At 44.1% G+C, this 14046-nt stretch overlaps 1 protein-coding gene across 6 annotated transcripts in view; it reads right to left on the bottom strand.

Moving 5' to 3' along the window:
- Positions 1 to 537: 537 nt before the first annotated feature.
- Positions 538 to 14046, bottom strand: part of SEPTIN8 (septin 8) — a 47787-nt gene continuing 34278 nt past the window's right edge. For 2 of the 6 annotated variants that reach the window (XM_075164512.1, XM_075164506.1), the window contains exon 10: positions 538 to 1479. In XM_075164512.1, the coding sequence (XP_075020613.1) occupies positions 1314 to 1479 (166 nt within the window). In that variant the 3' untranslated portion in view covers positions 538 to 1313. Of the gene's footprint in view, positions 1480 to 6706; positions 9023 to 11053; positions 14026 to 14046 lie in introns of those variants that run through there. The other 4 variants (XM_075164507.1, XM_075164508.1, XM_075164511.1 and 1 more) reach the window with 2 other exon arrangements.

Below are 14046 nucleotides of genomic sequence, written 5' to 3'. Positions count from 1 at the left end.
AGGATGCTATAAACTTGTCAGATCCCTTTGCAATACAAAGACACACAGCACTGTGTAGGATGTTGGCTTCTTTATTATTTTTATTTTTTTAATTTTTTTTTACAGGTAATACCATCGGTGAAGATGCTCGCAGTGCAGAGTGGTTGTAAACGCTCTCCAGCTGAGATCTTGAGAATGGAAAGAATTATACTAGATAAGCTTCACTGGGATCTTTACACAGCAACACCAATGGATTTCTTAAACATTGTAAGCACAAAGTTTTGCAAATTTATTTTTCTTTAAAGAAACAGCTCCTTATCAAATAAGACTAGAAAACACAGATGCGCACACATACACACACTCACACATCCTTCCCAAGATGCTTTGCAAAGCACCTGTTCTTAGCTATCTGCAAGTCTTTTGAAGAATGTTACAGTGATTTTTTTATTTATTTATTTTTAAAATTTTCTACTATTTAAAACCTTTCATTTTGCTCAAAAAATTTACTCCCATCTTTAAAAGACAACTAAAATGGATGTTAAAAAGATTCTCATAATGCACAACTATACGCCATTTTTATTTTTTTAAATACACACTGCAAAAATATTTCTAACTATTTCCATTCTATTAATACTGTACATAGAAAGCTGTCAGAGTTTTGCTACATTTCACACGCAGGTTTTTTCTTAAACGATTTTCCTTTTCATCCCACTAATTATTCACCCTTGTTTTAGGCAATGAGACTACCCCAACCTGGCACTTAGTTCACATTGCAGTTACTAAACATTTGATAGAAACAATTAAACTTTGTCTTCAAGAAACGATCATGTGCTAGTAAGGCAAAAATCATGTGATACGAACACATCCTGGATCCCTTTTTCAAGGTTATGTGCAAATATTAAGCCATCTTAGGCTGCTGATTGTGAAACTGCCTTTCTTAGGTGCTTGTTTCCTCAGTAAATTCAGAGTGCAGTCATTATTGGTTTTACTCTATTCATATCTGCTGGCCTGAATTGAATCTCCTGGACAGCAATCTGGATAACGTAGAAACTTCAGAAATTGTTAGGAAACACAGACCTTGTACATTCATTATAAGCTCAAAAAAAACAGTTCAATGGTTGGCAAGTACAAACACAAAACAAAAAGGGGGGGAACCCTTTAGGTTTCCTGATATAAGATGGAATTAGTCTGTACTTCTGGTTGATAACATATGAAAACATACAAAGTTCACTGACCTCTGCTTTTTTGTTTTTTATATATATATACACTTTATCTTCTCTCCAGTTCCATGCCATGGTGATGTCCAACTGGCCCCATCTACTACATGAGCTGCCTCAGATGAATCCTTCCCGCCATGTTGCATTCTTGACCAAACAGCTACAGCACTGTATGGCGTGCCACCAACTATTGCAGTTTAAGGGCTCCACATTGGCTTTGGTGATCATCACCTTAGAGCTGGAGAGGCTGACTCCTGATTGGTTTCCTGTTATTACTGATCTGCTAAAAAAAGCACAGGTAGGAATCAAAATGGCCTTTGGTCACAAATCTTGAGGCCAGGACACCAATAAATGAATAAAGCGCATGTGTATTTACAACCAATTGCACTTTAGCAGACTTCTGACAAGCGTGTGTCCATGCTCCGCCTTTGCTGCAGTCCTCGCTAGTGCTAACAAGAGAGGGAATAAAACTGCAGTTAAGGGCGGGGACTGGCGAGAGGGCTTTCCATTCGGCAGGGAAGGGAGGTTTCCAAATTGCTTGGCCACAGATAGCTCCCTGCCTGCTGAGCAAGGAGAGATTCTCCCACAATGGGAGTGTCTGAGAGCACCTAAAAACCTGCCCACTCTGTCCCCAGCCTCCCACTGAAGACTGCGAAAACTTCTCAGTTACATTGCTTTTAAAATATAATCAATTTGGCTTCTAATGATACATGTTAAAGGCAAGCTCTGTTTTGTTTTGTTTTTTTTTAAAGCTTTTCTCCAGTTTCACAAAACACATACCTTTTAAGAGAGTATACCTAGAAGGCTGAAGACCCAGACTGTCAGCTTACTGTGACCCATTTTGTGGTCTTGAGTTTGTCTGAAATAACCTAGCTGTCCTGCTGTTCCTCCTGACTGTTGTCACCTCCTAAAAAGAGGGAGCACTTGCCCACCTTCTGTGTAGTAGTTCAGGAGCTCCTGGTTAAGTGTTTTGCGTCAGGGCCAACATGCGTATTGCTGATATCCATCTATTGAGGCATCCAGTATAGCCTGCCCCTGCCCTCCTTCTAATTGCAGAGTTACAGGAGCAGTGGCCAGAAGAGAGGGTAATTTATCGTGAATTTACAAAAAACCTGCATCTTTCCTTACAGGTTAACAGCACTGAATTCATCCACTGCAAAGAGCTTGTGGATCAAGAGCTAATGCGCTTGCAGCCATCCAATGCTGTTTATATTTTCTATCCCATCAGTCAAGCCATCCAGGGCCATCCCAAGGCAAGGCTACCCTACCACGACCCTTCTGGACTGAGGAATTCCCATCAAGTGAGGTTGAGGGTCGCTGTAAGCCAGCCAGTTTTAGCACCTTTGACGCCTACTACAGCCCCGATTCCTGATGACACCATGGAGACTGATGAGTACTATGATGGATTCAGACACCTGTACAGTGAGGATGGGGGAGCGAACGGTGGGAGGGTGAACACGGGTGGCTCGTACCCTCAGCTGAGGCCTGGAGAAGGCAGCTCCCCATGTCCTCCCTTACAGCCGCCTGAAAGGGACTAGTGGAGAATTGCTGCCTTGGAAGCAGCAACTGCAGAACCAGTAGGTCCCAGCAAACAGAACAGCCGACACAACAGAGCGAAAGTGCTGCTGTGTTTTTCAGAGGGTAATGACAAATTGCTATTATCTTTCTATTTTTTATGTCCTTCCTAAGCAGTGTGTGCTACCCCTCAGTTTTTAACATCATGTAGATACAGAAAGCTGGGGAGAGGAGGGACTTGGTCACAATCCTACAACTCAGGGATCAAGTTGGCAGAAGGCTACGAACTGCACCAGAAAGAACCAAATGTCTCGGAGTTTATTTTTAAAATAGCTGTGATGAAGTGTGACAGATTGAGCCTTTCATCCAGCTCACTCCATTGTTCTCTTACTAGAGCTAGTCTGACTTGCCCCATGGGAGAGTGAACAGGAACTGCTTTCGAGGAAGGGGGAGCTCCCACTGCTGGCTCAGTAAGAGTAGTCCTCAGGTGGAACCAAGGTTTTGATTTAGTAGCGAGAAGACTGAGAACCAAACCTTCCAGTCTTTCTTAAGGCCTTACCCTGGAATCCAGGGGTCCAAGGTCTGTGCTGCTTCCTGGTTAAGCCATTAAAGACCCAATCCCAGTTCCTACGAGCTGTGGGAAATCGCTTCTTGTCCGTCATCACTGTTGCCTTGGGCCCTCACCAACCAGCGCGTGCCATTCAGGGTTTGTTGTTTTTTGTTTTGTTTGTTTTTTTTTTTTTATTTATTCTGTCTTACCAGACTGGACAATACAAAATGCCTTTAATTAATTCCACCCCCCCCATTATTTTTCATTAACTGCTAATCTCCATAGCAAAGCATTTTTACAAACTACAAAGGTCAGTTTAAAGCTCAGTTGCACTTTTTTAAACCAGCCTTACACGTTCTTTTAAAATAAGTGTTTTCTTTGGGTTTTTTTGTTTCTGTTCTTGTTTTAAACAATATGGCATTTTCAGGTGATTTTTATACTAATGTGAAAGTGTAATCCAGACAGTACTGTACGATTAACACCACCACACCTGCAAGTCCTGTCACAGAACAGGAAAGGGTTTCATACGGACCTGCACACGCTAAATGCTGAGCAGGTGTCTCATGTAATGACACAGGATAAATAAATGGGACAGGGATGAGACAGGAGCAAGGAGACCCTCATACCGCGTAACAGCAGCACTCATCAGTGCAGGAAGAAAGTTTCTGGACTTCCTTCCCTTGCTCATCATCTTCCTCAGGAGAGGAATTCCTGAACGCTGGGCTGTGCAGGACTGATATCCTAAGCAGCTCTGTTAATAGATAATGCTTTCTAAAGTATTACATTTGCCAGAACTGGCACTGAGAACAGAGTGAGCTTTGTATGTGTGCAGGGAAAAAGCCATGCTTTTCTTTTTAAACCTCAAAGAAAGCAGTGCCTAAGCGTTCCAGAAAGAAACATTTAGTATCGGAGACTTAGTGCAAATGACACGTGTGAGCAGATGTGACTTGAACCAGCGGTGAAACCGAAGGAGGTCCCATGAGGCAAGTCAAAGCTACCGCAAACTGTGAATGCCGTGCTGCAGGGGGGAGCCTCTGCCCTGGCCAGGGGATGCCGCAGGAGCAAGACTCAGCACCCGGTTTTAGACCAGATGAGGTGCACGAGGTGCCCGCGCAGTGGGCCAGGCAGCAGCGTGCTTGGGATATGTTATTTATTCATCCTGCCTATATACCACAGGGAAGGTTTTAATTTCGTGGTAGGGCTCTTCCCTCCCCGCAGTGTAGCACCTTCCTTTTCTATCACAAGCTGTGACTTGACTGCCCAATTTTTGAAGGAGGCAAGTTGTCTTTTGTAGTTTTCATTAAATAAAATATAAGTTTGGTCTGCGCGTTCTCGGTGTGCTCCTTGAAGAGTCCAGCCAAAAGCTGATGCCCACAAAGGTCCCTGCAGGAAGCTGGGGTGCGTGTCTGGTTCTGCTTTCCTCCCATCCCTTTGCCCTGCCTCAAGCGTCTTTATCAGCTGCATTAACCAGTGGAAATGCTAGCAGAAAAATTCTACACACAGTAATTAACGTGCTGTAACTTTATACCACAACAACCATACTTCATGGTTTTTCCCCCAGCTTTGAGCCTACGTACATAATTTCTTACCCGTGAGCTGGATGACACATTAAAAACCATGAACAAGCCTGCTTTTCAAAACCTTTGCAGATCGAGATGATCAACGTTCAAAAGTATACATTAACAGAGGGTTAATTCTAAAAGATGAAGTCAGTGCTGAAAGGCCCACCAGGGTCCTGTGTTCCCAGTCAGGGTGCAAGATGCCACACTGGGATGGGAACAGTAAATCCGCAGCCTGCCTGCTCTGCCAGGATGTGCCGCTCCTCCGGCAGCACAGGCCCTTTCTGCACACGCGTGCCAGTGCTGGAGTTACGACACAGGAGCTAACGCTCCTGGCCTGGCCTCAGCAGGTTAGAAGTGCCGCTTACCTTTGCGTTCCCGTCATCGTTAAGAATGGAGCTTCCTGCCCTAAAGAACGAACTGCAAACTTCAGGAAGAAGCTGCTCTTGCAACAGGATCATTCTTGTTACAGAAAGAGCATTTTCGATAGCGAGAGCTGCACAAATTCCCTTCTGACTGGCAGAACAGAGTCTGAGGCTGTTAATACCTTTCCCCCCACTGCCTGGACAATAAGGAGTCACAAGACCAACACACATCCAGGTGACAGCAGTAACAGGAGCAATCATTTTGCCCAGCTGAGTTTCAGAGATGACGACCATCTCACTTTTGTGCCCGCCTGCTTGGACTGTGCGTGGCACACACGCTACAGACACAAGTTAATTCCACCTGCAGCTAAGCTCATCGCTGTGGATCCCGTAACCATTTTGCTACACACCAGTTACTGGTGAGAACGTGCCAGCTTCAGCCAGCACAGCAAGTGCTGGCACAGGCAGATGTGTTTAGGGCTAGTTTTGTGAGGATTGCTGTTTTGGGGAATATTCAGTCCCTGTAAAACTCCAGAGAGCATTTACAGAGTATTTTCAAAGAGCTCTTACAGTGCCTCTTCTTGACCTGGTAAGGAAGGCTGCTTCCTCCCTCTCTCTGGGCAGGAGCACAGCACAGCTCCCCGTCCCGGGCTCTGGCCCTCGGCGGAGAAGCAAGGGCGGATTTGTGTCAGCAGCGGCAGGATCCCTTCTGCTGCAGGAGTCTCAGCCCGGGTGAGGCACACCTCTCAAACCCAGACTCCTTTTGCTGCTGCCGCACTTCAGGATGGATTTCCAGATGCCTGGAAACACCACCTTGCAAGCAATGCTGCAATCTGAAATCCCCTACGGTAAGTATCCACGGAATTGTTCTGTCCTTCAGGGAGTTTCCTGGCAGACACTGCTGCTGCATACGGGTGCTCAGATTCTGAATCAGAACCAAAACATAAACCAAACATTAAACCACCTACAGAAACAGCGAAGAAATTCAGAGTCACCCCCAGCCGCCGCCAGATCTCCTATTCACAAACCACCACCACACGGAAACGTGTCACAGCTAAAGCACGTCACCCAGGAACCATTACACATAAGGATGAAGCTGCCGTACTGCAGACCAGCATTCACCGGAGTATTTCAGATAATAAACCTGATTCAGTATCGCTACTTACAGTGGGCGTGTGATGACCTAGAAGAGTTCATTTACACAGTTGCACAAATGAAGAAACTTCTGTGGTCAGAGAATTGATCAAGATACAAGAAAACAGCAGAAGGAAGAGTAACGCAATGGTTGTTTTACCGTATTACAGGTTTCTGACAAAATTTGCTGATACGTCAAAGAAACACACAGAAGCAATTCACAGCAACAAGCACCGGGATCACAGAAAGATCTTTCAGAGCACCCAGCAGGATGTTACCAATACCACGTGTATAAAGCCTATTATGTGTTTATTCTTTTGGGCTGCCTTTATATCTCATTTGTGGGGTTGCCTCTGTGGTTGTTTTTTCTTTTTTCTAATTGGCTTTACTATTTTAAATTCAATTTTAACAGTACTTACAGTTCGATTCTTTAAGAATGCAGAAAAGTACACTTAGATCAAGTGATGCATTAACTCCTGGCAGGTCTCAGCAGCTCTCCCCGTTCTTCCTCCTTGCAAGGCACGCAACTTGAATCCCATTGGTGAACAAACTATGGTCATGGCAAGCAGAACTTAATCAAATCTTCTGAGAAATTTGGGGGAAAAAAAAAAGCTTTTATTCCCAATTCACCTATCCAGATGGGAATCTAACTCGACAATAGCTCCAAACCGGATTAAAGCTTTGCCAAAGGAATTAGATTGGTGTGCCTCAAGAGAGAACACAGGCAAGTTTAAAACAGTCATCAAAGCAGCAGCAAAGGGTGACCATTGCTCAGCTCAGCCTGATGGTCACACACCGCTTCAGCTTCCCTCCTGTTCCGTGCAGGGCACAAGAGACCTGAAGACAGAGCGAGCCATCCGAAGTGGGCTTCCAGCTCGGAATCCACGGCTCCTGAGAGACAGCCTGGTCAGACCCTGGCTGCTTCTCACCTGGTCCCACTTCCACTGAAGCACGTGGTGCCTCGCCCCTGCCCGCTGCAGCAGCGGGGACAGGCAGGGACGAGCCATACGGGATGAACACGCTTGTCACGGGGCTTAGTGCCTACTGCCTGCAAGTGGCAGGAGTCTCCAGAACTTCCCCATGTGCCCAGTATGGGTATTTTCAGGCCACATACCTGTTACTCACTGAGATTTATTTCCAAGTTCTAATTTATGCCAAGGGCATCCAGAGGTTTCAGTCACGTACAACACACCCCGGGGACTGGAGCTCGGTGCCGGTGGCAATCAGTGCCTCTACACCATCCTCTCTCCATCTCAACAAACTCTTGGGTGGTGATGGAAACCCAGCCTGCTCAGCGGGAGCTTCGCTGGGCTCCTGTCACACAGCCCGCTGTTCACAGCCAGATCTTGTCCCACTCCGGCCACGCCACCCAGCACAAGGGATGGGGACGGGCTGCAAGCTTCCTTCAAACGTCCTACCAAGGACTGGTTTTCTGCTGGTCCTACACCCCCAGCCCCATGGCACCGGGGCAAGCAGCAGCTTGGAGAAGGGGAGGGAGGCTGCTGGCAGCAGCCACCCCAGACTTAAGGGGGTGCGCAGGGGGCATCACACTTTAAACACAGATATACAGGGTAAAGGGTTAACAGAGAGAAACTGGAGGGTTGTGAATTTGGACACAGCACTTTGTTGTTCCAGTGAATATAACTAGCATACAAAGGTGTTTTTAACAGACGTTGGTTAAACAAGTCAGTTTTGTTTTTATTAAACCCAACTTTGGTACAAGCAGGTCATTCCTGAGATTCATTTACAAGGTTGTTTTAAAACAAAGATTAACTGGGGCCTCTCCCTGTTCCTGTGTGAAGTTAGACCGGGCCACAGACATCACTTTTTTTTTTCTTTTCACAAGTATTTGTGTAAGGGGAAATCGGTCTGTTACAACTCACAACCAGGAACACCGAGTTTCCAGCTTTAAACCGTTTCCCCTCCATTAACATATAACATCTAGTTGTCCTTTAAAATGGTTCCGTTCTTACCCACCACATCCCAGTAGGAAGTGCCAGAGTTCGGACTGGCCAGGCAGGGTTACCTGTCCCCGAAGCAGCGAGTGGGGAGGTGGGCAGGGAGCTCTGGGGAAGGGGTTAAGTTGTGAGGCACGCGTGTGCAGCCCTAAGAAAACTAAACAAATGAAGGTTGGGGGATTTTGGTTATAAAACCCGTAAGTCTACAGAAAAAATCTACAGAAGAGTTATTGCTAAGAAATGTGAGAATCCAGCTGCAAGGTTAGGGACGTTAGGAGGTTCTCCAGTTACACCCCAAAACCAGACCGAGGAGAGGACACACAGAAGCCCCACTGCAGCGGCAGCTCAAGCAGCAAGCCGAAATCTCGCCTCGCGCTAACCCAGCTTTGTCCCTCATCTCTCTGGAAGTTCGGTCAGTGTTAACTGCTTTGTACGGGCTCTCGCCCAGAGATTAGCATTTTGGTTTTAGTGCAAGCCATGCAGCAGCCTTAATTAGCAATTTATCTTTTGGCAAGTATCTTAGATTTCAACTTTATCAAGAACCTGATCAAGCAAACTTTTCCCAATCAAAAGATACGGTGCATCTTAGTCCTTGCTATATAATCTCTTCTGTGCAATATATTGCAAGCTTAAAGGTGAAAGCACCAATTAATTTCTTCTGCATGAGATGTTTTGGCCTTAATAAATCTTCTAATTAACATGTCTTCCTGATGTTATGGAGCACGCACTGGGAAGACTAAAAAAGCTACAGAAAGAACAAAAGAGAATCAGTATTTAAGTTTCAGTTATTTACATTAATTAAAGACAGCATGAAAGGTCAAAGTACAAATCTAACGTATGCCACCTGACAGCCTGGGGGGCTGGGCGCATAGGAGACATTTGAATTTAAACCATGGCAACTTGGAGCAGCTCTCACGGCTGCCAAGATCTTGTTTGGAACTGGTAATCAGGGGATTGATTTAAAATTTTAATGAGGAAAGACTGCTGACAGGGAACATCTGAGAAGTCACGTGCTATGGAGACACGGGATGGGGAGAGGTGCGGAGCCGTCCCCAGCCCAGCCAGGACCGCAGGCGCCACCGACCGGCACCGGCAGCCCGAGCCGGCTCTCCCAGCCGGCAGAGCCAGTGGCTTTGCTCTGTCCTTGCCCCGCAGGTTACGTCCCTCACAGCTGCGCAGTTCTCCCTATGGAGCAGCCTAGGACAAGGAGACGAGGCTGGGTTTGGGTTGTCTCCTGAACAGAGAACATCAACATGTCCTAGGGCTTGGGTCACCGGGCTTGAGCTCCGGAACTGCAAAACATGGACAGTACCTACCTCGCTGCTGAACTGCTTTTATAACAACGGTTTGCATTTCTCATTCTCTTACAAGCATCTCCAGGAGCTTTGCACGAATATTAATGAATGATCTTAACATTGCTCCTGTGGAAAAATACTTGCCAGCATACATCATCCTAAATCCCCAGGTGGCCCATCTTTACAGCGACCAGCTACTCTGCCACCTCAGTTTCCCCATTAATTCTCAGGTACCTGAATGCACTTTCTCTTCTCTGGCCTCCTAGAAGATTTGTCTTTAAAAAGTATTGGGATGGAAAAGGTTGTAAAACATTTCAAACAGACCACTTGGTATCAACTGCTCAGTCCCCACTGAGGCTTGTTCTTCAAAAATGTAACAGGCTGAAGCGATACAACTCTAACCCAGTGCAGGCTCGGACCTTCACCTGCACTCTTTGTCGGTCATCGCTACAGGCAACATCACACCGGCTCCAACCACCGCTTCTGGTCAGCTCTCTGCAGGTGGATGTACAGCATCCATACAGCACGGTACCGCAGCTGGGGTGACCATCCCAGCCTTGTAAGAAGGTGGGATGCAAACAAGAGCACACAAGATGACCAGAACTGTCCCCTGCCTTTTAAGCAAGCTGCGTATTAAATGCAAAAAGCAGAGGTCTCTTACACGAGCCAACTCCTGCAGCAAGAGCACAGTCCGTCTGCACATTTCTAAAAAGATTTCAGAAGCAGCCAGTATCACCGACTTGGTTTTGTTCTTGAAACTGGGGCTGCAGAAAAAGCTCCCATCGGAAGCACCACTTCAGCAAACACCGTGCGTCAGCCAAACTCCACTTGCTGGGTTGTCTTAAGTGCAGCATTGATCTCAGTCCAAAACCAAATAAAACCCAGAGAAACCCTAAATTAACTGAATATAACTTGATACGTAGCAGTGCCTCACAGAACAGACACCAAGAACAGGCCCTTCAGGTAAAGCTTCAGCAGCAGCTCTCTGAAAAAAGAAACCCAAACTAAAGCTGTGCTCGTTTTTTGGCCTTGATCTAAGTGCATGATGTGCTTCTCCAGAAAAAGCATACAGCTTTGGAAGGACCAGTAGGAAACCATCACCCTCCATCTCTGCTCCCTTTTCATCCTACCCTTAAATCACCTCTTCGGGCATCGTTACAACAGCGGAACTGCTGGTAAATCTACCCGCTCAGTCAACAGACCCCACAAAGGAGAAGTACAAACAAGCTTAAAGGCAACTTTTGCCCAAATAGGGATGGCATTTGAATTAATACCTTAGAATTTCTCCCCAGATTACAGATGAGGTGCTTTTCCGCATACTGTGTTGTGCTGAAATTAGCTGATTTTATTTCTGAATGTTCCCAATCGTCATAAAACATCCTGTGACTGGTAACCTTTCAATCATTACACATTATTATTTCAACAGAGATCCACTAGATAACACAGGAAATCCACCGCTAAATAAACGACACCACAAAAACTCAAAATACATGTGAGATTTAATAAAAAGAAAAAAAGTACAAAGTGAGTGGGAAGAAATGAAAGTCAAACAAACAAAAAAAACCCAAACAAACAAAAAAACCCCAACACATTCGGAATGACAAAGCGAACGGATGCAGCACGTCCGAGAGGCTGCTACCCCCCGGGCAGGTCCCCAAGGCACCTCCACGTGCTCTGAGCCAACCACCCCACCTCCACCCCGGGGCATCCACCACAGCCAGACGTGAAGCCTACAGAGCTTAGAGCCCCGCAAAACACATTTTAAATTAGAAAGCAGACAACATACATGATGGTAAATGTTTAAATGATAAAAAAATGAATAGTTTTTCCCATTAATACCAACCTTTTATGGATAAATGTATGAAACAGCTGAAAGATGTGTAACTGAACAGCTTCAGTCATTTCTGAAGGGTTTTTCTTTCACTTCTAGCCTACAAGATGTAAATCTTCGGACTGGAGTGAGATTAGCATCACCATGCATTTGTAACTTGTTAAATAAAATAAGAGACAGAACTACCCTATATACCACATACTTAAATCTTGTCTCAGCCAAAAGGAAAAATCAAGAACTAGAGGGAAAAAAAAAAAATTACTGAGTTCCATTGGGGAGATTATGATGTTGACTGCTCTAAAGAACAAGTAACTACGAGGAAAAGGTATGTCCAACCACAGCATAAAGTCAATGTGTATATAATAATAATCATCATTAAAATATTGTTACATACATTCTGGATGTCTTCATCAGAAAAAGCTGGAAATTTCTCCACAATGCCCATGGATTTGAAGGTTTTTACTCTTTCATTGTTATCATCACTATTCATAACTACCTGTTACTGTAGGAAAAAAGAATTGATCTCTGATGAGCCAGGGCAGATAGAAATCATTTGCATAGATCTTGCTGGCTGCAGCATGAGATCGGGAGAAAACTATCGACTGGAAAAGTGATGGCGTGAAAGCTGTTTGCATACCCAATATCATCAGTTATTGTTTTATCCCAGCCTTTGTAGCGTTGGCCTTGAGAAGCAAAACAATGAACCAAATAGCGATGCTTACTCATGCAATTAGTGCACCAGTTTCTCTCATTGGCAAAAAATCAAAAATCCTGCCCCTAATTTGCTACATGATTGGACTGTAGTCAGAAGTGAGCTGGAATTGTCTTCTTGCATATAACAATAGGTTGGGTTCCTTGCACGTTTCTCTGAGCAAAACACATAAACCCTCCCAACATTTGACAGCTACTCTTTAAAATACGTCTAAACTGGAGGCACAGCCTTAATAATTAAGTGTTCAGCTTTCAGCCGACTCCTAATAAGTGCGCATAATTCTTACTCTTTGAAAAACGGCCTGTTCTAAAAGGTACCTGTGAGATCTTCATGAGGTTCGTTCTTACACGCATCAAGTAACACTGACGTGATTTTCAATATATCCATATAAAAGGCCAATGTCCATATGAAAACAGTTTAACACCTGAGCATGTATTTGTTAAAAAAAAAAAAAAAAAGCTGCTTTAATGGGATATGCAAGTTAAAGAACCTCATTTTACAGTGCTACCCTCAAACAGACCTGTAACGGCTCAGATGCAAGGCTGTGCACCCCCATCTGCAAGTCAAATACGGAATTTGCTGACATCTTAGCTTAAAGACAAGTCTTTAAGAAAAAAAAAATCAGAGAAATCCTGTAACATTAATAACTAAATAAAATGCACACACTCATAACTAACACTTAGCCAGCCAGTGTTTTTATAAACTCTAAAGACACTATGTGAGGTTAATATAAAATATTTGCTTTCTTTTAGCCTATTATCTGATGGATGGATGGAATTGGGTCCAACTATTTTTCCATGACAACATAGCTAGTAAGTCTGTATTCAGTTATCATCCTGCCTTACCACAAAATGGTTTGAGTGGAAATAAAATAATATTGATCCTAATTATTCCTCTAAGCTCAGTTGCCCAGGAAAACAAGGCTGTGATTTCTAGGCATGAGGAGTGTTAAAGGAAGCACCTTCTAAGAGGAATAGAGCCTATCAGCATAAATACGGTGCATAGCTCAAGATCAGGGGATTCTCCTTATTAGGCACATAAGACGTTTAAGGTTAAAGAGTAAAAGTAAAGATGACCGCTTAAATAGTTTTTCCACAACAGTAAAATACATTGGTAAATGACAAGTGAAAAGTTACACAAATCCTGTAGCTCCACATTATACAACAAACTCTTATGAAAAATCTTTCTATATAAATGCTCTACTTTAGCAGTAAAGAAAATTCAAAACATTGTCCTATGAGTTTTATTAACCACTCTCTCTCTCTCTCTTTATATATATATATATAAAAAATAAGTGATGTAGAAAGTGTTTAGAGTAATTCAGGATTAAAATATATAATTACTGGAATGAGGGTTACTCAAACTAAGATTCCCAGGGCAAAAAGTCTAAGCATTGTGTTTTCCTACCCATTCTAAAAACTTATTCAAATCGAGAGTTTTGTTAGAAAAATAAACGTTTCAGCATTCTTCATACCACTCCTCACATTTGTGCAGGTACAAGGGAAGGTAGGTGAGCCTCAAGCAGTCACCTTAGCCAATTAAAAAAAAAAAAAAAATCTAGAAAGCAAGTATTTAGCTGGTGAGTAAGATGAGTTCAGACAAACAGTTATGGGCACTTTATACACGGCTGTTCAATTACTGGGTTTAGAACAAAACACCTTCCTTTAGGGATTAGTTGACTTTGTTTAACAAAATGTACATGGTAAGGTTACTTCCTTAAAACCTCCTGATAAATTCTGTACAGATAACAGCGAGTCGTTACACCGCAACCACCGAAGATGCTCATTTTCTCTTTCACTTTGGTCCACTCACACAATGTTATGAGAAGGGTCACAGGGTGGGAAACTCAAGCAACTTAACACATGAAAGCACCAAGTCCACTCTTGGCCTGAAAGTCTGTGTGTGATTAACTGAAAGAAACAAAACATAAA

Source organism: Calonectris borealis, chromosome 15 (genome assembly GCF_964195595.1).
Source record: "Calonectris borealis chromosome 15, bCalBor7.hap1.2, whole genome shotgun sequence".
Classification (NCBI taxonomy): domain Eukaryota; kingdom Metazoa; phylum Chordata; class Aves; order Procellariiformes; family Procellariidae; genus Calonectris; species Calonectris borealis.
The sequence above is the reverse complement of the archived record's forward strand: the minus strand, read 5'-3'. Positions and strand labels throughout refer to the sequence as shown.